Here is a 26,658-nt window from a genome sequence, read left to right as displayed (position 1 = left end):
ATCCTAAAGCCAACTAACATTGGCTTTATCCATCCATCCATCCTAAAGCCAACTAACATTGGCTTTATCCATTTATCCATAGCACCATTAGTGGTGCTAAGCACATCTTCTATAGCACTTATCCTGCACGGTCACGGGGAACCTGGAGCCTATCCCAGGGAGCATGGGGCACAAGGCGGGGTACATCCTGGACAGGGTGCCAATTCATCGCAGGGCACAATCACATACACATTCACACACCCATTCATACACTACGGACACTTTGGACATGCCAATTAGCCTACCATGCATGTGTTTGGACTGGGACCCTCGCAGCACGGCGAGAACATATAAACGCCGCACACAGGGTAGCGGCAGGAATCGACCCCCCAACCCTGGAAGCGTGAGGCAAATGTGCTTTGCTTCCAAACTGAAAGAAAGGGAATATGTGGTGAGTCAGATTTAAGAGAAAATATGAAGTACAGTTTATATTAAAAATTTTAAATATCTCATAAAAATATGAGTATATTGCTTAATTTAATTTAAACAAGTATCTAATCTACTAGTTTGAATTATGTAGAGTGAGCGTGATCTAATCTCATGGGGATGTTGGTGTACACCCCTTCATGGCAACAGTATTCCCTAATAGCTGTGGGCTCTTTCAGCAGGATAAAAAACTGTTCAGGAACGATTTGAGGAACATGACAAAGAGTTGAAGTTGACTCGGCCTCCAAATTCCTCACATCTCAATCCGATCCAGCATCTGTGGGACGTTCTGGACAAACAAGTCTGATCCATGGAGGCCCCTCCTCACAAACTTACAGGACTTAAAGGATCGGCTGCTAACATCTTTGTGCCAGATACCACAGCACACCTTCAGAGGTCTTGTGAAGTTCATATTTAGTTTGTCGGGTCAGAGCTGTTTCCGTGGCACAAGGAGGACCTAAACATATTAGGATTAGCATCTCATTCAGGGTGTTTTCCTGCCTCATTCCCAGTGTTCCCAGGATGAACACCGGAGCCACCTCAACCCTGATCAGGATAAAGTGGTTACTGGAGATGAATGAATGAATGAATGAATGAATGAAGGAATATACATCATAAAGGGAAATAAAGAGAAAGCAATGAACAAATATGAAAAATGAAAAAAAAAATACAGAGAAAGTCTATATTAATATTAATAAATGATGGTATGTAACATGGTGAATAAATGATTACAGATAAAATTACCAATATACTATTATATAATTATTATTATTATTAATAATTTATTAGTGTATATGTTTTCTTATTTATCAGTTAATCTCATTTTATTTTCATTCAATACACACTCACACACACTAAAACCCATCTGGTGTGTGTCAAGATACGAATTCAAACTTTGAGTTTGAGGTTTAAGTTAACGAATAATGAAGTTTAAGTTAATGAATAATATAATCAAAAGACAATATTTAACATATATTGAATTTAAAGCCATAGTAAATGGTTAAAAGATGTTACAGATTGGATGTGTGTATGTACAGTACAATACATGTCGCGCGAGCTCTCACTTCCTAACCTCACGCCTCTCAGTACGGTTACTAAGCAACGGCTTCGCGCGCAACCTTGAGTCTCTCTCTGTCTCTCGATTAGCATTAGCGCTAGCGTCCATTTCTTGTCAGAACTGCGCTTTTAGTGGTGGAAAACTTTTTTGAAGAAGAAAAAGAAGAAATAAACCAAGTTTAATAAACAAAATGCCTGTATCGGTTCAGCAGGCGTCTAATGCTGTTTTAACCTGCCAAACAACCGGAAATCCCCCTGAGTCACGCGGCCAAGACGACAGAAACACAACATTCGATGCAGAAAGTCCTCAGGCTGAGGAGAAAGAGAGTGAAGAGGAGCAAAAAGACATGGAGGTACAACATTTTACACAATTCTACTTTTAATATGATGTTTGCAGTATTTAGAGTAAGGTTGCTGCAGCCTGGATCTAACTAGATTACTGAATTATTACCTACACTTGATAAGTAAATATTTACTGCTTATTGATTGATTGGTTGACTGATTGATTTAAATGTTAATTATTATTATTATTATTATTATTATTATTATTATTATTATTAGTAGTAGTAGTAGTAGTAATATTTTTCTACCACTACCACCACTATACCCCCACCTTTACCATCACCACTGTTATTACTACTGCTACTACCACCACAACTACCACTACTACCACAACTACTACTACTTTCTACTACCACCACAACTACTACTACTTTCTACTACCACCACAACTACCACCACAACTACTACTACTTTCTACTACCACCACAACGACTACTACTTTCTACTACCACCACAACTACCACTACTACCACAACTACTACTACTTTCTACTACCACCACAACTACTACTACTTTCTACTACCACAACGACTACTGCTTTCTACCACAACAACTACTACTACTTTCTACTACCACCACAACTACTACTACTTTCTACTACCACCACAACTACCACCACAACTACTACTACTTTCTACTACCACCACAACGACTACTACTTTCTACTACCACCACAACTACCACTACTACCACAACTACTACTACTTTCTACTACCACCACAACTACTACTACTTTCTACTACCACAACGACTACTGCTTTCTACCACAACAACTACTACTACTTTCTACTACCACCACAACTACTACTACTTTCTACTACCACAACGACTACTGCTTTCTACCACAACAACTACTACTACTTTCTACTACCACCACAACTACTACTACTTTCTTCTACCACCACAACTACCACTACTACCACCACAACTACCACTACTACCACAACGACTACTACTTTCTACTACCACCACAACTACTACTACTTTCTACTACCACCACAACTACCACATCTACCACCACTGCTAATTTCTGCTACCACCACTACTAATGTCTACTACCCCCACCACTACTACCTTCACTATTAATTTCTATTACCAATACTACTACTACTACTACCTCCACTAGTTATTTCAACAACCACTACTAGTGTTAGTGTAAGGTTGATGCAGCTTGGCACTAACTAGATTACTGAATTCCTGCCTACACTTGATAAGTAGGTAAATATTTACTGCATTGTTTGATTTAAATGTTATGTCTGTTGTTGTTATTATTATTATTATTATTAGTAGTAGTAGTAGTAATGGTGGTAGTAGTATATTTCTAGTACCACCACTACTACTGTTACTAATATATATATATATATATATATATATATATATATATATATATATATATATATATATATATATATATATATTTCTTTTTGGAATGAAGAATGGTGAACTGACAGAAGAAGACGTGTCTAAACATCTCTCCAATCTGGGCCGCTCGGCTACAGGACTACTGCATGTCTACCTGTCTCTCTCTCTACCTGTGAGACACACTCACACACACACACTTTGATTATATCATATCAAGGTTTATCTATTAATCGACTTTAAACCTTGTTTTAAAAGAATCAAGACCGTATTTAAACCGTTACCTAATCCGTGATTAAACTCATTGAAATTTCAGTTAGGGATTCATAGTGAAGGTGAAATCATATCGGCTGCGTAATAAACAGACTGTGGAAAATGTTCCCAAGAAAAATAGCTCCTAAAAGGGAGGGTTTTATGCTAGCATTCACTTATAAGAAAAAGAAAAACATTAATCTTAGGAGTAGAGTTGTGTCTGTTTTATTTATTCAGGTGCATCATGGTGGATAGTCAGAATGAATCCCATGGCAAGGTTTCAATCAGAGCTAACATAAGATTTGAATCAGATGTTAGGGTTTTATTAATTTGTTCTGTCACATATAAAATTACATGGAGCCCTCAATTTAAATAGTTTATTGTGGTCTGGATCCAGAGTACTATCCCAGGCATGTTTTTAGCACTGGCAAATTTTTAGGAGGTGGGAGGAAACCAAAGAACCTGGAGTAAACCCATGTGAACATCCACACAGTCAGTAACATGAGCTCAGGATTGAACCGGGGCTCGGACGCTACCCGTTGCACCACCATCCCTCGCCTTAAGTGGAGTAACACAACTCAAAATAAAATAACCATTGTAGAGTCAGAGGCAACATTACAAAAATAAATAAATAAAAACATTCACTGCTGTAAAAGTGCTAGCAGGGGCGAACATGAACTTTAGCCTCTGCATTGTGATTTAATGTTTATTTTGGAATGAGAACTTTTTCACACAAACATGCTGTTTCACTCAGAAATCCATCACAGAAGAAAGCAGAAGACGAGTCCATAAACATTTTAGTTTGTACTGTCAAAAAATAAATATGAGCAAAGAAGGCTGTGAAAAATTGCCTTTATTGTTTAATTCACAAAAACCCTCTGCTCTTATGGATATCAAACAATTGCAAACACAACACAGATTTATCACAAAAAAAATGTTTGTTAAATAAAGGATCATTATCCTGGTGAAAGGTCCACCTTCGGTTCAAACTTCAACTTTCGGACAGATGGCCTCACATTATCTTCAAGCACTTTTTGATATGATACAGAATTCATAGTGGAATCAATGATTGCAAGCCGTCCAGTCCCTGAGGCAGTGAAGCAACCCCAAACTGTAACATTTCCACCACCGTCCGTCACAGTTGGTATGAGGTGCTTCTCCTGAAAAGCTGTCTTTGATCTGTGCCAAACATGTCTGCTGTTACTGTGACCAAACAACTCCATCTTTGATTCGTCTGTCCAGAGCACATTATTACAAAAGTCCTGGTCTTTATCTATATGCTCATTGCCAAACTGTAGTCTTGCAAAGGCTTTTTCCTGGCACGTCTCCCATGCAGCTCAAATTTGTGCGATCTCTTTCTGATTGTAGAAGCATGCACTGTGACACCTACAGTTGCAAGACTTACTAGCAGATCCTGTGATGAAGTTTTGGGGTTCTTGAAGACTTCTTTTTGCATCAGACGGTCTGATCTTGGTGTAATAGGTGTAATAAATGTAGGGGTGTACTTATTCTTCCATCTGACTGATCTGTTTTTTGATTTTTTGTTCATTTAAATTGTGAAAATTACTAGTGGTGGTGAAAATGAGATTAGGGAAAAGCATTTGTCTTCACATAAAAGCTGTGGCTTTTTTCCCTTTTGGAATTTCTTTGAATTGTTTTTTTTTTTTTTAGGGGAAACGCTTGAAAAATGTGTCCATTTTGTCCAATTATATCCATCTTCAAAAACTCGAAATCCCCAACAACAAAATAAAAGGTACAAATCTTTTATTTATTTATTTTATTTATCGATCTATCTTAGAAACAGTGATGATAAAAATGGAACTTTTTACACTTGTATTAATGTTTTGTCAGGCAGGTGATTTATATCCTCAGGATAAACGTCCTTGCCCTTGCAAACCTGGATTTAAATAAATAAATAAATAAATAAATAAAAGCACAGTATGTAACGATTGTTAATCCATCCCTCTCCTGTGCTTTCTGTGTTTTAATGTTTTGTGACTGGTAGATTTATCCTGCGTGAGCCAAATGCCGTATCTTATCGTCCTCGATGCTTCCCACAACGAAATCTCCGACTTCTTTGGATTCCAACCGCCTAAAAATCTCAAGGTGAGACCTTAGATTAGACAGGAAGAGAAACTTTTTTTGAGAAATGCCAGTTCTTATATGAGTTCAAGGTTGTTGTGCCATAAAAGTTCTTGAACATGTGGAGTTTCATATGTTTTAGAACAGTACACATTATTGGCAGTTAAACAAGGAACAAATGTAGGACTTTAATCCTCAGTGTGCTCAATGAATGTGCAGGTGTACAGGTGTTCCACTAATGAAGTAAATCGCGAGTACGTTGTACGTATGTTTACGTGCTACCTGTCCCTTAATAGCGTCATCCAGAGCTGATTTTTCTTTCTAGGTTATTTCTGATAAAATAAGTAGACTTGTTTCTCAATTCACTTAGACCCCTGTCTTACTTAGATGATTTAACATTTAACATGAACTCATTACTTTAACCCAAAAATACATTGTTAAAGCAAAACCTTTGACTGGCATTTGCACTAATATGAGGTGTAAAATGGTGGTGTTAAATTACATAAAGATGTTAAAATTGGTCATGTAATAAATCACCATCTTCAATCCTTTCTGCAGGAAGTGGATTTCTCTCACAACCACATTTCTTCAATGAAGGATTTGTCGGCCTATACATCACTTCGCAAGCTAATTCTAGACTGTATCCTTTTATTTTGAGTCTCAATTTCTTCTCACTTCATCATTACTGTCTCGTTATCGAATACAGTACCACGCTGAAGAAGTGTCCTCATGCCAGAGACAGTTGCACCAATAAATGCGCTTATAGCAAGTTGTTATAACATTCTTTTATATATTCTGCTGCTCTATTAGTAGCCATATATTCCTTACAAAACCGTTCAGTAGTATAAAATTAACGTCTTTTTAGTAAAGTAAATATCACGCACCATTTTTAATACTTGCATTGATTCATGTAATATATAGTTTTAAAAGAATAATTAAAATAAGCTTTTGCTCTTTTTACATTCTTTTATTTGAATTGTTTCAAGACCTATTCATTTAATATGAGTTAACTCAACTCAGGAGTTTGTTTAAAACCACAGATATGTATATAGGTCTTATATAGTTGAAGCAGTGTGTTAGAAATGTCTTCCACTGACAACATTAGCAACAACAAAACCTTCTGCGGACGTATTTAGAGTGGATTTTTGGTTGTAGGTAAAATATACCATGTTCAAAAAAGTATAGTGTGTTCAGACTTGCACAGACTTACACACCTGAGGGTTTTTCATCTTCAGTACTACACAGGGTTTGAAGGATAAGCTGACCCAGCACTCATCTGCTACATTATGACTCAGTTTGTGTTAAGACATTTGAAAGAAATACTATTAAAGAGACCTTAATATAAATTAATTAATAGTGTCATATTTTTATATTAAATGTTTTTTAAAAAGTTTATTTTAAGCCCAAAACGTAAATTTCAGCACGACATATTTTAGTTACGTCATGTTGTCAGACTGGACTTAACACGACTCCTTACTTGAGGTGATATCACGTGGTAAAAATACATACGTTAGACAAAGTACGTTCGCAGCTGCACACCTAACGTAGGTCTCTGTCTGCACAGATATTTCCTCCTTCAGGAGGAGAAGGTCACCAGGCTGATGCAGAGAAACACTGGATACAGTCGATTTCACTTCATCCGCAGAAAGCTTCTGTGCCATGAAAAATCGCAGAAAATAGTCATAAAAGTGACGAGAAACAAATTAGTATAGGAGATTAAACGTATTTCGTTATTTTAACATTACTTTGTGAAAGCAAATATATGTGGCTTAGCAGAAGTTCTGGTACATTCTCCAGACATTTCTGCCTGAAAACACATGCAGCAGAGGACTGACATAATAAATGTGAGCACCAATCTTCCTCCAGTGGAAATGATGCATGAATTAATACCAGGCGTGAACCCGGCCTCTGTCCCGACTGTTAAAACTGCGTAAAATTACTACCCCATGAAGCAGTGTCATCTCTCAGTATAAATCATTCTCTCCAGTTGTTACCTTGATCAAGTTCCTCCCTGCCTAGATAACTCCATTAGCGAAATCCGAGGGCTGGAGAAGTGCAGCAGACTGACTCACCTCAGCATGGAGCACAACAAGATCTTGCGTATTAGTGGCCTCAGAAATCTTCCACTCCGACAGCTCTGCCTGGTAAAATCTGTTCTCTCAACAGGTCCCTGATCCAAACTTAAAGAGCCCAGACTCCGTCTGGCTGCAGACGGAGTTGGCATGGACCCTATATCATGAAAAGATTTTCTAGAAAATAGCATTGAATGTGGTGTTTGTGGGACACAGTTAAACAGTTTTTAGCTTAAGATTCGCACTACATTAGTTGGATGGTCGCGTAGTCGGTGAGAGGGACGCTGGAGTCGTCAACAAGGTCATCTGCAAGGTCACGTAAACAAACCAGACGGTTAATTTGAGTAAATAAAGCCGCACAGTAAGCACATGATCGTAGATGTCCATGGAGAAATGGGGTTATAATTACATAATGGTTCGCATTTCTCAGTTCAGTCATTCTAACTATTTCACTGTGCGTAGTTTAGTCAAAATGAAAGGCCAGTATTTGTAGGCCATGACCAACATTTTCAAATTGGCAACATTTCAGATATTGAATAGCTTATTGCTGTGCAGTTGAGCACAATGAGTTAGAAATGAAATGCCAGACTGAGAGCAGTAAATAATATCTTGCCAAGCCTGCGCGGTTATTTGAGCCACTGTGTGAAATACAGTACGTTGTGAGAGCTTATACTGTGTTAAAGCAATGATATTGTTTAGGAACAGCCAAAATTATATCACTCTATACCTTAAAATGATCACAGTATTGTTTTATATATCACGGTATAATATAATTTCATTATATTTTTATATTTTTATTTATATATATATATATATATATATATATATATATATATATATATATATATATATATATATATATATAATATTCATACCAGTATATATCTTTTTTTTTCTCCATTCTTTGTTTTTTGAAATAATTCAGTTATAATTTAAAGTTCTTCTAGTTATATTTGAGACACTTTGTTGGACTGTAACCATAACAACAAGCTTAAATAGTGGATTTCCACACTGAAAGGTAGGATTCATCCCGAGTGGAAGTGATTTTAATAGAAAGCAACAACAGCGTAAGTTTGTAAGCTAATCGTCTGATATGTTGTTTTCAGTTTTGCAAGCCGGACATTCAGTATAGCTTCGGTCGGAGAGTGTGCTGCTTTTTTTGTCACTAAACATAGCTGCACTGTCACAGGAAGAGGCAGTGTGACTGATATTTCAGACTGTTCACTGCGACATGCTGTTCAAACCTTCGTTTTCCCTTCGAAACCGGACACCTTCTCTGCTTCTTGTTTGTTCCGCGCTCACTTCACTGTCTCTGTGTCCACTGTTTCAGAAAGACTATCCTACTCTGTGTATTTCGGTTCATAATGCAGCTCTCCACACCGTTTCGCTTTTGATACAGCTGACAGCAGTGTTTTATTTTGGGACTTTTTTATGTTGAAAAGTGAGAAAATGGAGCCTCATGTTGAAGCCCACCATATGGCATGTTGATGTGCCCCCAGACCCTCCGCCACATCTCTGAAGGGTGTTTGTGGTGTCCTTACTCAAAGTGATCCTTCATCGTCGTGCTCTCTGCCTTCCGTTTCCCCTCTGGGGCACAGCTGCTGGTATGAGCGAATCTGGACTGCATTCAATAGCACACAAACACACACACAGTGACACGCTGAACCTCTTGGCCTCTGTGCTACAGTGAAACACTGAGCAGCGTGCTCCTGTCAGGTAACTTCTCTCTCACCTCATCACACCCTGGCACCGGTGCATCCGTGCTGCCTTGTGGTCAGTGTCTACCCCACTATCTGCACTTCTCTGCCAGGCAGGGCTCGTGAAGGGTAGGGCATAAGGGCTGCTTTTGGCAAAATGGCTCAGAGCTGCCATAGGAGGGCTGGGGACTGGGATGACAGGAGGAGAGAGGGTCATTGACAGGTTTGGAAAGCCCCTGAATTACTAGCATGTCGTACCAGCTGTTCACTGGATATGATACAGGAAACGCTAACAATTCACCCTGGCATTGTCTGAGAAGAACTGGGAGCACTTTACTGAAGGTCAGTGTGCAGAAGTGTACACGGCACCTATGTAACCCCTTCACGAGAACTGACATTAACCTACTTAAACATACAGCAGAAAAATTGAGTTGAGCTAAGAAGACACTTGTCAAATGTGCTTTTGTGTCATTTCATCCACAAGCCAATGTCTCCAAAAGACATCCCACAGACGCTGGATCAGATTGAGATCTGGGGAATTTGGAGGCCGTGTCAACACCTTGAACTCTTTGTCGTGTTCCTCAAACCGTTCCTGAACAGTTTCTGCAGTGTGTCAGGACGCATTATCCTGCTGAAAGAGGCCACTGCTATTAGAGAACGCCGTTGACATGAAGGGGTGTACTTGGTCTGCAACAGTGTTTAGGTAGGTAGTACGTGTCAAAATAACATCCACATGAATGCCAGGACCCAAGGTTTTCCAGCAGAACATTACCCAGAGCATCACACTGCCTCCGCCGGCTTGCTTTCTTCCTATAGTGCATCCTGGTGCTATCTCTTCCCCAGGTAAGCGACACACGCACCAGGCGTCCACATGATGTAAAAGAAAACGTGATTCATCAGACCATGCTACCTTCCTCCATTGCTCCATGGTCCAGTTCTGATTCTCACGTGCCCATTGTAGGTGCTTTCGGTGATGGACGGGGGGTCAGCATTGTCAGCATGGTCAGCTGAATTATACAGCAGATTTTATAGGAAAATATCAGGACATCTGTGCGTGAACTGAACTGAGAAAGTGGGTCATGCAGCTAAACACACGAGTCGTTCTATCAAAGAATGCTTAAAGAAGAATAAAGTTAATGTTTTGGAACGGCCAAGTCAAAGTCCTGACCTTAATCCAATGGAAATGTTGTAGAAGAACCTGAAGCAAGCAGTTCATGTGAGGAAACCCACCAACATTCCAGCGTCGAAGCTGTTCTGTACTGAGGAACGGGATAAAACTCCTCCAAGCCGACGTGCAGGACTGATCAACAGTTACCCCAAACGTTTATTTACAGTTATTGCTGCACAAGAGGATCACACCAGATACTGAAAGCAAACGTTCACATACTCACTCACAGATATGTCATATTGGATCATTTCCCTCAATAAATAAATGACCAAGTACAATATTTTTATCTAATTTGTTTAATCGAGTTCTCTTTATCTACTTTTATGACTTGTGTGAAAATCTGATGAAGTTTCAGGTCACATTTATGCAGGAATGTAGAAAATTCTAAAGGGTTCACAAACTTTGACACACCGCTGTACACTATATATTACTGTGTTTTGGTTGATTTTGCCCTGGATTGTTTTGATGTTACATGATGCACCCACTTCTATCTGCACCAAACTAGTACACTGTACATATAATCATATATTTATTCCATGTTAGTTTTTAGACCCCACCTTGATTTGAGGTGATCCTTTCTATGTACAGAAGGGGAATCTTATAAAGAGGATCGAGAATTTACAAACACTCCAGAGTCTGCAAATCCTGGACTTGTCTTCTAACAGAATTCAAAGCCTGTCTGGTCTTCAGGACCTCCATCTCCTGGGAAACATCAATCTTGAAAGCAATATGGTAATTAGGTTTTAAATGAAAACGATCTTCTAATAGCATATGTGTGCCTGTCAGTTACCTGATAAAAAGAGCTTCTTTCATGTGTTTTTTTTTTTTAAATAAATGTTAGATTGGTGAGATCAAAGAGTGTACGTATGTGCAATACCTTCTGCTACTGAGAGAACTGAATCTGAAGAGAAACCCAATACAAGTAAGTTATATTCTTTCTTGATGCACAACTGCGACTCAGAGGAGGTCGTCGACAAAAAGTCAGTGGTCTGATAACGAGGGGATTAATCAGAAAATCAAGTCTCCAAAGGTGTAGCTTTTCATGATGCTACCAATTCAATTTTATTTGTATAGCGCTTTTTACAATAGACATTGTCTCAAAGCAGCTTTACAGAAATATCAACATGGTATACAGATATTAAAGGTGCGAATTTATCCCAACTGAGCAAGCCACTGAGTGGCGACTGTTGCGAGGAAAAACTCCCTAAGATGTTTTAAAAGGAAGAAACCTTGAGAGGAACCAGACTCAGAAGGGAACCCATCCTCATCTGGGTAACAACAGATAATGTGAAAAAGTTCATTATTGACTTATATGAAGTCTGTATGGCCTTAGGAGCAGCCGTTGTCCCAGCAATCTGGAATTGGAGAAGATTTGAGCTCCATCCAGAGGCAGAAAGGATCTGGATCTCTAGTATCTCCATAAAATCGTGTGTGGCTCGGCAGAAGGAGAGAGGGAGAGAAAAGATTATTAGGACTGGGAATTAGTATAATAGAAAGTCTAGTCAGGGTAGGCTTGAGTAAACAAATACGTTTTAAGCCTAGACCTAAACACAGACTGTGTCTCATACCACCACCATGCTTCACTGTGGTCATGGTGTTCTCAGGGTGATGAGCATTGTTGTGTTTCCACCAAACTCAGAGCTTTGTTCTAAAGTCAAAATGCTCTGTCAGACCAGATAACATTTTCCCACATGTTTTCTAAATCTTCAACATGTCTGTTTAGAATTGTGGAGCTACGATTGTCCTGTGAACAGCTTCTCTCATCTGAGCAGCGGATCTATTCAGACCTTTTGTCTCTTGGTTGCGTCTCTGATTAATCCCCTTATTATCAGGCCACTGACTTTTTGCCTCATGCATCAAATGGCAAATAAGTATCATAGAACCACTGTTAGTACAGCAGTGACTGTCATGACATGAAACTGTGTATTGTGCTTGTATAAATGTATCAGGCACAATGATGTTGCTGAAATATTTTTGTGTGTTATGTATTCATACTTCCTGCTTTATTCGAGACACATACCATGTTAGGCTTTATAAGTGTACAGTTAGAGATTATAGCTCATTTTTTGTTTCTGTATTGTCCTCTAGTCCTTCATCAGTTTTAGTGGTTATTTTAATACTCATTTTATGTCTTGTCTGCTGCAGGAACAACCTGACTACAGACTGGCAGTGATCTTCATTCTTAATCACCTTACTGTCATGGATGAGAGGCCTGTGACTGTTGAGGAAAAGGTCATTCTAGTATACAGTATATATCTATACCCTCCCGTAATGTTTGTGTTCTTTGATTGATCATATTGGTCAGGTGACTAATATTGACAGTTCATCGATTGCTTTAAAACGCTTTACCGAAATACAATTTTACCATTTTTTAAATTTAAATTTAAGATTGCGATTATTGACCCCTGTGTGATAGAGTGATCAGCCGGACATCCTGGTTGCAAAAACATAGCAGGATCCCTATTTATTGTCTAAAATGTCACATTATACCATACATGGTGCATGTCAGAATTGAAACACGTTCTCTTTTACCGCAAACCATCAAATCAGACAGTTTTCCAAGCCAACAAAAGATGGTTGGGCTTACAGGCCATTAGGAGAGAGAGTTGTTCCAAGGGGCTCCGTCTTTGCAGCGATGAATTCGTCTCAGCTAATTAGCTAACGATCATATCAGTCAAGTAGGCAACTACGAATTTAACAGGCTGGGCTTTTTAGTTAGCTAACACAGGATATTTTTTGTTTTTCGTACCGTTCTGTGTAAACTCTAGAAACATCCTAGGAGATCAGCCGTTTCTGAAATACCCAAACCAGCCCATCTGGCACCAACAACCATCACACATAGCGTCACATAGACGTCACAAGTTTTCTTCATTCTGATGCTTGATGTGAACGTTAACTGAAGCTCTTGACTTATATCTAGATGATTTTATGCATTGTGCTGCTTCCACATGATTGGCTGATTGGATAACTGCATAAATGAGCAAGTAAGCATACAGGTGTCCCTATTAAAATGGACGGTGAGTGTATATGGCATATGAATCGCAGGCTTAAGCCACCACTTAGCATCATTTAACCACTGACATGACGCCAGGCCACCAAATAAGCACACCCTGTCTGTTCGTGCTAGTACATAATAATAAGTGCGTAACATTTTAGCTAATGTCAGTCCGATTTCTAAATGAAATTCTTGATGGATTCTTCAATCAGATTATAAGCAAGTAGCGTCACATTGCTAGGCTATTTGGGCCTTTTTCAACCAAGTTTTGTGTGTTATAACTGTTTTTGTTTACAAACACCAAATGGGTCTATAAGGTTCCTTTATACCTTAAAATCTATAAGAAATAATGAACAGGGATCTCTGTAAACGATTATGGGTTGTTTTGCTTGGCTCATGGCTTTTGGTTAGCCTCTATTTCTTGATTTTAGGTTTCGGCTGTCAACAAGTACGATCCGTCTCTAGAGGTGGTGGCAGCCAGAGATCACATGATCCACATGATGTACCAGCACATGCAGCCGCAAGGCATCTTTGACAGGTGTTATTGGCTGAATTAATATTAAAATCCCCCTTTTCTATGGCTTCCAAAAGGCAATCTCTCGTTACGTATGGCGAAGAGTCTACTTCCTCCATCTTTATGCTCATTGGGATATTATTTACATTTCAGTCTTTGCAAGTTTTCCTTAAAAAGATTTAAAATGGTTATAGGTACAGTACACCACTGCAGTTATAAAACAGAGCACTATCTGTGGGATATTTATGAGGGCAAATTTACCCCCCCCCCCCCCCCCCCCAAAAAAAAAAAAAAAAAAAAAACCAAACAAACAAAAAAAACGGAATTCATTACAGGGGTCACAGGTAGACAGGGTTCAATAAGGATAATGCGGCCATGGGTCAAAACCAGAAAACACCAAGAAACTAGGAAGAACATGGGACTAGAGAAATTTGGCTCGGAATTGATATTAACGAACAACGAGACTTTGAATCGCAAACACACCAGGGTATAAGTAGGCAAACTAATTGTGGACTAAACGCAGAATAGGTGTAGACATTTGGGAATTAAACCAATGACAGGAGGAGACAGAATTAAAATTGCCATGGGAACCGGGACACAATGGGGGATCTGTGACTACTATGGGGAGAAACTATACAGAACTGTAGTCTCAAAGTGTCTTGATCCGTGTGGGAAATTGTTTGAAGTAGATTTAGTTTAAAATGAAGAAACCCTACTTTAAAGTTGATTTTCTACTGAATTACATCTGTTTAACGTCCAGCACCCTGCCCAGTCTGGACACGCCATACCCCATGCTGGTCCTGACAGGGCCACAGGCATGTGGAAAGCGGGAGCTGGCCCATAAGCTGTGCCATGAATATAGTGAATACTTTGGTTATGGGTAAGTTCTTGTTGTCTCTGGATGTTTTACATCTCCTGTATGCTATAAAAATATTTCACACAACTAATGAGAAACGATCTTACAACTAGGAATCATACATGCTGTGTGTGTTGTAGGACTTGCCACACCACCAGGGAGCCCTACTTTGGGGAGGAAGATGGCTGTGACTACCACTTTGTCCAGAATGAAGAATTTCAAAACATGATTCGTATGGTACGTCTCGAATTTGGAGGATAATTCTGTCGTTTAGCATACTAATATTTCTTAAATATTACTCTAAGTCTGCCCATGTGAATTCATGTTTAGGCAATGACGAAAAATATCAGAGTAACATAATCGAGTGACAACCGTTTTAAAAATATTTAGGGAGATAGCAGTGAAAGTCGAGTTTGGCACAAGATGCTTGAGTCAGAATATTCCAGAGAGCTAGCATACTGTCCTTATTACGACCCCAGTTCCAAAAAAGTTGGGACGCTGTGTTAAATGTAAATAAATGTAAGTAAAAACAGAACGCATTGATTTGCAAGTCTCATAAGCCCATATGTTATTCACAGTAGAACATAGTAAACAAGTCAAATGTTTAAACTGAGGAAATGTACCATTTTAAGGAAAAAAATAAGGTCATTTTGAATTGATGGCCACGACACGTCTCAAAAAAGTTGGGACGGGGGCAACAAGAGGCTGGAAAAGTAAGTGTTAGTAAAAAAAAACAGCTGGAGGAACATTTCGCAACTAATTAGGGTAATTGGCAACAGGTCAGTAATATGATTTGGTATAAAAAGAGTATTTTAGAGAGGCAGAGTCTCTGAGAAGTAAAGATGGGATGGGAATCTGGATGGAAGCGTATGTTGCTCTAAAACATATAGAGGTAGCTAAGTAATAAATAATGTGTTCTGTGACATCCCTGGTTGATTAATACTAAGTAGAATACGCAATCAGTATCGATGAGTACCAAACTACATGTGCTCATACTCAGTCTGAAAAATGACATTAATGCATCGCTAGTTTAAAATATTGATCTTTGATCTTGTTCAACTGTAATCTTGTTGTGATGCTAGGACGAGACAACGGCGTTCATGCCTGCTTTGAACTGGTGTCGTAAAAGAGATGTCTTGCTAAATGTTTGAAAGAGATGACGGGCAGAATGTCGTACATGATCTGTTTCTCCGGCCTTTCGGTAACGTAAAGCTTTGCCTGTTAAAGCCTCCTTTTATAAAGTCCAGCGGGTTTGATAAATAGAGGTCGCAGGTCGATTTAGTGCTGCGCTCCTTTGAAGTGTGATCGTAAGCATATGTAACAAAGACAGAGGAGAAAATCTCAGGTGAGTATTACAGACCAGCCTGGCCTCGTATCGCTCAGGCACAGATGTGCACGCAGCCAGCTGGTATTCAGCAAATTAATCTCAATCGGAAAACTCTCCCGAGCTCAGCTAATGCTCGTTTCAGGGTCTGTTAAAGTGAAATAATAAAGAGGATTAGCATACAGTTGTAATCCGTATTTGTGTTTTAATGCCAAATCATCCGGAGAATGAGAATGAACCTCTCAGCATTGTCCTCTCTCATAAAAAAAAAAAAAAGATAGAGAAAAGGTTTCACAGTCAGATTGTTCACCATATCCAGATGCTTGTCGACAGGGTCAAAGGTTAGCGGTGTGAAAATGTGTTCAGGGCTTCTTCCTTTAGAACATCCAAGACATGATCTGTTTAGCAGATGAATTTGAGGCATAAAGCATGCTTACAGTGTTTTAGAGTCTGACCCCGTTTCTCTTTTAGGGTAAATTTGTGCAGACGACACAGTATGGAGGGCACTGGTACGGCTTGTCTCGAGAGGCCATCGAGAGCATGGCCAGGGAGGGGCTCGCCTGCTGTGTTCATATGGAGCTGGAGGTACGGTACGGGTTAGACGGCAGGACGGTGTTCATTTTGCTGGTGTTTCTCTTAGAGACAGCTTCTGCTTAGGAAAACATTGTACCGTTTCCATGGTAGACGCATATCTGTGAGAAATCAAACACTCCTGTTGTCACACGTGAGAAGTAGACACACCATGAAGACAAGAACAGTACGCTGTTTGTTTTTTGTTGACGCTCATTGATTTATTGCCGATTTTATTTTTGGGCTTATTTTTTCATGAAGTTTGTGTGAAGTTGGTAATGTTTCCTTGTAAGCATTTTTGCAATAATAAAGCTATACAATATGCTAGAATTACCATAACACCATGTATTATTATGTTTTATTCCTCTCATACCACAGTGATTTCCCAACAGCCGTTCGTGCTTTTTTCTCTCTCAGAAGTTCATAAGTCGACGAAACATGACGAAAACTTGTCATGTTACTGAGAAACCACGAACTGCATCACGCATTTGTTAAACACACGTCTCCTAACAGAAAGCTTCACCATATCAACCATTACACAAAGTTTTCTTTGTTCAATTGTTCAATTCTTTGTTTTTTTTATTGATTAGGTTTTAATTAATTAGGTCTTAGGTTATGTGTTTAGCCCATTGCGAATGAGTTGTCACTATAGAAATGATAACATATTAGAACGTATTACATATTATAAACATATTAGAACGAGCAGCTGTTATAGGAAATTAATCAACACCTTCTGACCAATCAGATTTGAGAATTCAAAAGCACCGTGGGATAATTTCTTCATAGCTGTTCGTTATAAAAAAAAAACATGTGCTACTTAATTATAAAGCAAGTCTAATATTTATTAATGATAATAAAAACATTATAAACGTTAGAAAAGGCAATTCACTGTGTGCTACAGGTATTGAACATAACTTTTCAAGAAACGAGCAAAACTCTACATGGAGAAAGAAGTAAAACTCTCTGAAACTGAAAACAATGACAAGAGTTTTTACGCTTTCAAAGTTGACGTTCGCCATTCTGGACCAAACCTGTCGTGTGGGTGGGGCTTAAGAGCGATTTACTCTTATTGGCTTGTGAGATGCTGTTCTCTGTGTCGTTATAGTGTTTGTAGTGGAAATGACTTACTTACTTAGTCAGTATATTAGATCGTAATTATTATTTGAGGTTTGGGTACGACTCATACAGCTGTTTTTCCGAGATGTGCTCTCAGGAACTGCACGGAGCGTCATCATCATCATCATCATCCTCCTCCTCCTCAGCTGGACACTCGAACTGTCGATCCAAATCTCACTAGCCAATGAGAGTAACTTGCTGTTAAGCCGCGTCCATCCGTGAGATTTTTGCCAGAATATCGAACGTAAACTTGCGGTAAACGAAAACTCTGGCAGCGCATTCATCAACCATGATTGGTGAAAATGAAGCTTAGAAAACTGTTAAGAAAGACCGCTGTTTATTTGAAGATCATGCTAATTTTTTGAGTTCACTGTTTTCAGTTTATTTTTGCTCGTTTCTTGAAAAGTTACGTTCAGTAGGGTTAATTTTTTTCAGCATAAATGTAGATTGTAAGACTTTTAATTGTGTCTCTTCTTCCTGTCCACAGGGCGTGTTTAGTCTGAAAACCTCACACTTCGAACCCAGATACGTCCTGCTGATCCCGACTAGAACCGAAGACTACATTTCACACATGAAGGCCCGAGGCTTCTACACTGAGGGCCAGATAGAGAAAGCCGTGTCACGGATCGACTTCTACGCCAAAATCAACAGAGAGCGGCCCGGCTTCTTTGACAGCGTGATCCTTTGTGGTGGGGATCGTTACTGTTTGAAATTTGATTTGATATTACATTTATTAGGAATGGGTATACGCATAATTAAATGCGTGCAACCGTTCTGTGAGAGTGTGGTTCTCTTGATTTCTCTGAGCCACTGAACAAAACGTTCTTCCCATACAAAAGACTTTCAGTAAAGCAGCTTCTTCGACGTCACTTACTGCCTTCTAATGAAGCTGTTTATGTATGCTATATATGTGTATGTGTAGATGATCGCAAAGAGGCTTACAGGGCTCTGAGGCAGCTTATAAAAGAGTACCTGGGTCTGGAGGAGCAGGAGAAAGAAGGTGGGCGGAGCAGCAGAGTTACACCTCAAAATGCCACCACAGGTAAAACTCAGCGATTTCAATCAGTTTTTTTTATTTATTTATTTTTTTTACTATTTCTTGCAGTTTATATTGCTGCATATAAAATCAAAACAGAATCATGAGGAATAATTGTGATCTCAGATCTAAGCCATAAAAAACTATTTAATTAAGAATCTTTCAGTACTCTTTGTCGTGTTGCTCAAACCGTTCCTGAACAGTTTTTGCAGTGTGACGGGGAGTGTTATCCTGCTGAAAGAGACCAATGGTATTAGAGAACACCGTTGCCATGGAGGGGTGTAGTTGGTCTGCAACAATGTTTAGGTAGGTAGTACATGTCAAAGTAACATCCACGTGCCAGGACCCAAGGTTTCCCAGCAGAACATTACCCAGAGCATCACACTGCCTCCGCCGGCTTGCTTTCTTCCCATAGTGCGTCCTGGTGCACCATTCTTACCTAGGTAAGTGACGCACACGCACCGGCCGTCCACATGATGTAAAAGAAAACATGATTCATCAGACCAGACCACCTTCTTCCATTGCTCCATGGTCTAGTTCTGATGCTCACGTGCCCATTGTAGGTCTTTCACCGGTGGACAGGGGGTCAGCATGGGCACTCTGACCGGTCTGTAGCTACGCAACCAACTGTGATGAACTGTGTGTTCTGACAGCTTTCCGTCATAGCCAGTATTAACTTTTTCAGCAATTTGTGCTATAGTAGCTCATCTGTAGCTCTTCTAAGCCTTCTGTGCCCTTGACCTTGTCTCCGTGATGTCCTCCTTGGACCACTTTTGGTAGGTACTAACCACTGCATGTCGTGAACACCACACAAGTCTTAGAGATGCTCTGACCCAGTCATCTAGCCATCACAATCTTTCCCTTGTCCAAGTCTCTGAGATTCTTACGCTTGCCCATTTTTCCTGCTTCCAACACGTCAACTTCGAGAACTGACTGATCGCTTGCTGCGTAATAAATTTACCCCACCCCTCGACAGGTGCCGGTGTAAGAAGATAATCAATGTTATTCACGTCACCTGTCAGTGGTTTTAATGTTATGGCTGTATATCGGTGTATATAACGAACAACATGCACTTTTTACTTTGTGGTTTGATGTTGTGGAACGTCCGATACACTGTGGTATACGTTTATTAAATTCTTACATTCATTTAGCAGACATTATGGAAGCTACATTTTCCCAGTATAAGACGCTGTTCCAGACAAAATCTCTTTCCAAAGTTAAAAGGAAACCAGCATTAACAGCTGGTTAAATAATTAATCGCAGCAATGTTTCTACAAAAAACTCACTCATAGGTTAGTTTCCCAGATGTTGTTTTCCCCTTTTTGATCTTGTAAATGAATACGTGTGTGTGTGTGTGTGTGTGTGTGTTTCAGATGAGGGTGGTGGGTCTACAGCAGCCAAGAAGCTAGACGCCATCCTCACAGATTCCTTCAGCCAAAATTACTACAGCAAAGTCCAAGCCAGGCAGAAAACCTCAGCAGTGAGTGAGAGAGAATAAACAAAAGCTAAAGAAAAATGATGAATGAGTACATGCTGCAAAAAGAGAAATGCTTTGGAAATCAGGATATCTGGATAAATGTTCAGTGCTTGAAGGGATTGGCTCTCTGCGCGTGTGTTGTAGGAACTGGCTTCTATCCATAGGAGACAGCAGATGGTTCGAGAAGCCCTGGTGGGTAAGATTCCCAGGGCCTACACACAGCTCTTTAAAAGGTACAGTATTACAGTAGAAAATGTAAATATTGGCTCATTCTGCCATAACCTGGCATTAACATGTTTAAGAATTGGTGGCTACGGATAACTGGGAAAAGACACGTGATATTTCTGTGCATACAGGTATGTTTGAGTTTGTGTGTGTGTGTGTGTGTTCCATATATTCCAGTGTTCCAAGGATATGCTGTGGATTCGAGGAATAAAGCATCTATGGAAATAAACGAGCTTTTAAAGACACCGTCTATATTCTATTTTCCATTTTGTTTCCTGAAGTTATTTTATTTGACGCTAACGTAGCCGGTACCATTACCGTCTTTTCCGAGATCTATCTTCTCACTCCGAAAGAAATAAGATTTCAATGGCATTTCTTTATTTGTAGCGTTAAGCATACATTTTGCGACACTTCAATTTCCCAACATACACTACTGGTCAAAAGTTTGGACCACTAAATTCTTTACACTAGAGACTCATTCTTTATTAATTTAATTATTTCCAAAGCTATCCACAAACCTTTGGTCATATAGTGCATCTTTAATAATGATGGGGTGTGATTTCCATCGAAATTTAAAAAAAAAAAAAAAAAGAGAGAGAGAGAGAGAGAGGATCCTCTGACCTGACTTGACTTTATGGGCCACTTGGGGTTCTCCTAAGGGAACACAATTTGTGTGATTAATCATGGACGTATGTATTTACACTACCGGTCAAAAGTTTGTGGACACTCGACTGAAATGTTTCTCATGATCTAAAAAAGCTTTTGATCTGAAGGTATGTGATAAAATGTTTGTAATCGTATTCGTTTTTCATTTTACTTACAAAAAAATATTTTTTAAACGGACGACTCGGAGCGAAATATCCCGAAAAGCAGCCGATAAGAGTCCAGCGTCGGTGTGAACTCCTTTAATACTGTTTAAAAACATCTCAGGGAAATTCCTCAAGAAATCGGTCCAGAAAACGCCAAGAATACATTTCTGGAATATTCTCGGCAAAAAGCATGTTTACTTTCAAGATGCTAAAGTATTAAATTATTTAGATTTATTTTGGATTTTTTATCACAACATAATTCCCATAGTTATTCTAAAATGTGGGGAAAAAATGTAAGATAAAGAATGAGTGTGTGTAAACTGAGCGGTCGTGGATACACAAATTCATTATAAAAAGTTACATTTTGTAAAAAGTTTCAGTGCGCTAAAGGTCTGCGGATACGAACTCTGTTTGGGGACGCCATGCTGTTTGTCTCGGTACAAGCCTGCCTCACTCACCTGTTTTGTCTCTCAGTGTGCGGTGTATCTCACATTTGTCTCAACGTTTTGCATCTTTAAAGTGCAATTAAACATCGTCAGCGATCACGGGTCCGAAGCGAAATGCTTCTGAAAGTGCTCCCAAGAGGCAAAAGAAGGTGACGACCGTACAAGAAAAGGTTGAATCATTAGATATGCTTTGTACGGTGAAGTCAGCCGCTGCAGTTTCCCGCTATTACGGCGTCTGTTGTAGTACAGTGTGTTGTTTGACTTCTTTTGTGTGTTAAATATGGAGCCTGGAGATATTTGCACCGAATGTAATGAGGATTTTCTGAAACGTGACGGGAAATTTCCAAATAAATAGCCATATAGCAATATTAAAAATGATTTTTATATAACATTATGGGGATGGATCAATCAAGACAGCATGAACAATTCAGTGTGCTGTCCCAAATTATTTTTTGTTTATATATATGTGTGTGTGTGTTTGCATGTTGCAGATATGTTCACACAGCTCCATCTTTACTGACGCCTCATTCTCAGTCTGCTGAACATAATGAGGACAGCAGGTACACAGCACACAGTATGACCCGATGACCTCTAACCTGTGACCTGCCCTCATCCTGTTTACCTCCAAAGCTTTAGATTTAGAGTATATTTTTAATACTTGCCCACCCACATTTATTTAATATTTTTCCTGCAATTTTCTGTCATTTTGCACCTGTTTTTATTCATACATGCTGAGAGTCGTAATCTGCAGAGCTGAGGTAACGTGCTAGCTCTTTAAAGCGGGGTTGGGGTGTTTGGGGGGCGGGGCTTGGAGATGGGGCAAGGATGGAACGTGTCTGAAATATACATAAATGCAGATTTATAGCTGTCGATGTTTATTTGCTCTTCGGGGTCATAAAAGCCGAGAACTCACAGGTACACGTGTGAAATACGCCTAGCTCCAAGATATTTAAACATGTGCTAATGTAGTCTGTTAAGAATTGTCCTGGGAGTCCTAATGAGTTGCCAAAGCGGCATGCTGCAACTTTTGTTTCTTTTCGTTACTGGGAAAAAAGTGAATATAGCCATGAGGGTTCCTTACACACTGCAGGGGGCGAAAACGTCCCCCTAATGAATACATGGAGACTCCTTATTTAGTTAAGAGCAGATAGATAAAATTTATAGACGTCTACAAATGAGTACAATACATTCTCATTTTCCCCTCGTTCTCTGTTTCAGCTCAGAGGAATCCTGCTCCAGCTCTGGCCTGTCCATGCACAGCTCAGCAGGGGTACTGTCTATGGGAAGCCCAGCTGATGGCTTGGATGCAGGGTCAGAGCCAAAGGTGGAGCCTCTGGATGTCTCCCTGTTGGGGCAAAACCTGGAAACACTCAAAGGCAAGGACCACACTTACCTCTCCGTTGACCTCTCAGAATCAAAGTTTTTAAGTTTAGTATCAATGACATTGGGTTATTTTTATAGGTACAGAGGAATTAAATGAACTTCCTGACAGTGTTTCATCTTTTAAGAGAACATGTTCCTGACACCCACAGTATCAAGTCCAGCCATTACCTAGGGCTCTTTCTATTTCACCACTTCATATTCTGACCTAAACAAATTTTCAAACTTACTGCGAGTAAGTGAGCTTTTTGGAGTAAGATAAAGTTGCTGGATTATTAGTAATCAGCGGGGGGGAATAAATTGTATCTTACATAATATGTAAGGAATCAGAGTTTGGGGTGTGCTGTTATAAAAAAAATAATAATAATTTAAAAAAACCTCACCCTAAAGTTGACTGTTTTAGTATAACCGCACATCACTATAAGAGAAGTGTTTTATTTCTATTATACCACAGCAATTTGTCAACAGTTACAATTTTTATTTATTAAAGAACAACAAAAGTATGTTTAATGTCATGGAAACAAGTTCGTTACATTACAGCAGCTATAAACAGTCTTTCCCTCACCATTTTCTCTTTATTTCTCTCTGTGTTTCTCTCTCTAGCTCTGTATCTCTCTCTCTCCCTCTCTCTCGCTCTGTCTCTCTCTGTGTCTCTCTCGCTCTGTATCTCTTTCTCTCCCTCTCTCTCTCTGTCTCTCTCTCTCTGTGTCTCTCTCTCTCTCTCTCCTTCTCTCTCTCTCTCTCTGTCTCTCTCTCTCCCTCTCTCTCTGTGTCTCTCTCGCTCTGTATATCTTTCTCTGTCTCTCTCTCTCTAGCTCTGTTTCTCTCTTTCTCTGTCTCTCTGTCTCTCTCCTTCTCTGTCCCTCTGTCTCTCTCTCTTGCTCTGTTTCTCTTTCTGTCTCTCTCTCTCTGTTTCTCTCTCTCTCTCTCTCTCTCTTTCTCTCTCTCTCTCTCTTGAAGTTAATGTTACTGAGAAATATCAGTGCTTACACTCCTCTGTCCTGCAATCTTCTCTGCGACTGAAGGCTTAGTTAAAGTTTCACAATGGAGACTCCTTCCATAAATGATAAATAAAAGTCTCCTCAAAGAAAACTTAACATATTTATATATAAACTATATAAACTTATATATAAAACACTGTATCAGCAATTACAGACATTTTAAAATCTCTATATGCAGAGCGTCCGCCATACAAGTCTCTCAATTCGTCTACTTCTATTACGCAATAAAAGTGTGTACTGTTTTTGTGAAGGAAAAAGTGCATACTTTTGAGTATGTAGCAAAAGAGTGTGCAAGTACCGGGGCGTACTGACACGTCACGTAACGGAAAAGAAAGGTGTTGAATAGTTTCACAGTTACAGCGTTAACTCGGCGAAGTGATATGGAACTGTAATGCGGTCAAAACCTGACTGGAACTACTTTTGCTATGCATTTACTAAAAAATGATTGCACACCTCAGAACGTTTGTCAGCCAATCAGAATCCAGAATCCAACAGCGCTGTGGTATAAATATTAATAATCAAAATATATCACTTTCTAAATGCATGTTTTATATTATTGAAATCAAATTATCGCAAACATTTTGACATTACTATATGCTCTATTTATAATTATATTCATGAAGGATGACATTGTTTAAAGTGTCATGTATTCGTTTGTTTTTTTAGGTGATGAAATAAAGTCAGGTCTTGGTAGTACACTACATTAGTTTTGGACCCTACTGTATGAGTGTTCTTTCCTTGTAGATCACATGGAGCCAGGTCTGAGCCCAGATTCGTCACTCTCAGCTCCAGAGCAAGCGTCCCCGACTGTTGTCTCCTCTCCGGGACGTCCAGGCTCCAAGGCCAAACCCATTCTTCCCCCCATCCCGATGGGACGCAAGGCCGCTGAATTCGGATCTAAGCACCAGGAGACAGAGCAGGCAGGACAGGTGGATGATCAGAGTTAAACCCTCGTGCTCATCCGTAGGCAGATCATACCGAGAGTAGTCATGTAAATCCTAAAAGCAAAACATCTTCCCTTTCTGATGTCCTGAAGAGCCCGAAGGCTAACTATAGATCAATGACGTGACCAATCTCTAAGAATGTTTCCATTTTCATGCAGTCTTAGAAATAATGTTATTACACTAAATAATACCAATGTGAAAATAAATGAATAAATGATTTTGATATAAAGGTCATTGTATGGTCCACAATGAAGATACATATAATGTAATATATGTATGTATGTGTGTGTATATGTATGTATATATATGTATGTATATATATATACGCACACAGTACTGTGCTTTAGTACGAACTCTGTTGCAGATTTTTATTTTATGACTTCTACATTATCGTGTCAGTACAAAAAACATGTTAGATTCCCAAACATTCGTTTTCCAGCACAAAATGAAATGTTACAGAAAAATGTTTGTAAGTCATTGAAGGAAGCAGAGTATTAAATGGTAAGAGACACTTTTCAGACAAAAAAAAATGAATGAAGGCTGCTGGGTTTTGCTGCAAAAATAAGATGAAAGTGCGACAGTCAAAGTCTCCAGAAGAACCGTGTCTGGTTCTGTAAGATGCTCAATAAACCTTACAGCTCATTTCCGTATAAAACTGCACTAATTCTACCTGAGACTACTAATACATTATTTTCGAAGCAAAGGGTCGACACACCAAACATTGACTTTGTTTAATTTATTTCTCTTTGCTGTTCTGTATAGTATATTTTTAAATGTAGAAACATTTCATTTCATTTGAAGAAAATTATGTTTATGTCATTATGTTTGAGGCATCTTTGCTGTACAGTATTTCTTTGCACGTGCCTAAGACATTGCACTGTACTGTAGGTATGTGTGTGTGTGTGTATATATATATATATATATATATATATATATATATATATATATATATATATATATATATATATATATATATATATATATATATATAATAATTTTTGTAGCCTTCCCCAGATTTGTGCCTCGACACAATACTATCTCTGAGCTCTGCAGGCAGTTCCTTTGGTTTTTGCTCTGATGTGCATTTTCAGCTGTTAGACCTTCTATAGACAGGTGTGTGCCTTTCCAAATCATATCCAATCAGTTGAATTTGCCACAGGTGGACTCCAGTCAAAGTGTAGGAACATCTCAAAGATGATCCAGACAAATGGGATGCACCTGAGCTACATTTCAAGTGTCATAGCAAAGGGTCTGAATACTTATGTCAGTGTGATTTTTCAGTTTTTTCTTTTTAATAAGTTTGCAAATTTATCACAAATCTGGTTTGTACTTTGTCATTATGCAGTATGCAGTATAGATTGATGTGCGGGGGAAAACCCATCATTTAAATCATTTTAGCATAACGCTGCAGCAAAACAAAATGTGAACATATCCAAGCATGCTTAAATTCTCCAACATTTTAAATTTATTAT

General features: G+C 39.1%; 1 protein-coding gene across 2 annotated transcripts; it reads left to right on the top strand.

Annotated features, from left to right (window-relative positions):
* lrguk (leucine-rich repeats and guanylate kinase domain containing) lies at positions 1 to 26,130 on the top strand. 2 transcript variants are annotated; one of them, XM_017493704.3, is made up of 20 exons: positions 2 to 1,874; positions 3,299 to 3,397; positions 5,146 to 5,227; positions 5,480 to 5,580; positions 6,115 to 6,196; positions 7,576 to 7,700; positions 11,082 to 11,225; positions 11,335 to 11,415; positions 12,639 to 12,725; positions 13,920 to 14,026; positions 14,763 to 14,882; positions 14,999 to 15,095; positions 16,654 to 16,767; positions 18,356 to 18,557; positions 18,791 to 18,910; positions 20,278 to 20,384; positions 20,526 to 20,614; positions 22,353 to 22,421; positions 23,080 to 23,237; positions 24,987 to 26,130. In XM_017493704.3, the coding sequence occupies exons 1-20, from the start codon at positions 1,713 to 1,715 to the stop codon at positions 25,187 to 25,189; spliced, it is 2,349 nt and encodes a 782-aa protein (XP_017349193.1). In that variant the 5' UTR covers positions 2 to 1,712; the 3' UTR covers positions 25,190 to 26,130. The 2 variants fall into 2 exon arrangements, with proteins under 2 accessions (XP_047018243.1, XP_017349193.1); XM_047162287.2 differs by lacking the exon at positions 22,353 to 22,421 and having other exon boundaries at positions 1 to 1,874.
* The last annotated feature ends 528 nt before the right edge of the window (positions 26,131 to 26,658 follow it).

The sequence above is a fragment of the Ictalurus punctatus genome, chromosome 19 (genome assembly GCF_001660625.3).
Source record: "Ictalurus punctatus breed USDA103 chromosome 19, Coco_2.0, whole genome shotgun sequence".
Classification (NCBI taxonomy): Eukaryota; Metazoa; Chordata; class Actinopteri; order Siluriformes; family Ictaluridae; genus Ictalurus; species Ictalurus punctatus.
The sequence above is the reverse complement of the archived record's forward strand: the minus strand, read 5'-3'. Positions and strand labels throughout refer to the sequence as shown.

Bases quoted from the DNA above. Each gene is read 5' to 3' on its own strand.
- lrguk (XM_017493704.3), top strand. From the start codon at position 1,713: ATGCCTGTATCGGTTCAGCAGGCGTCTAATGCTGTTTTAACCTGCCAA. The intron at 16,768-18,355 runs GTACGGTACGGG...TCCTGTCCACAG, and splicing joins GTGTTCATATGGAGCTGGAG to GGCGTGTTTAGTCTGAAAAC. The intron at 22,422-23,079 runs GTACACAGCACA...TCTCTGTTTCAG, and splicing joins GAACATAATGAGGACAGCAG to CTCAGAGGAATCCTGCTCCA.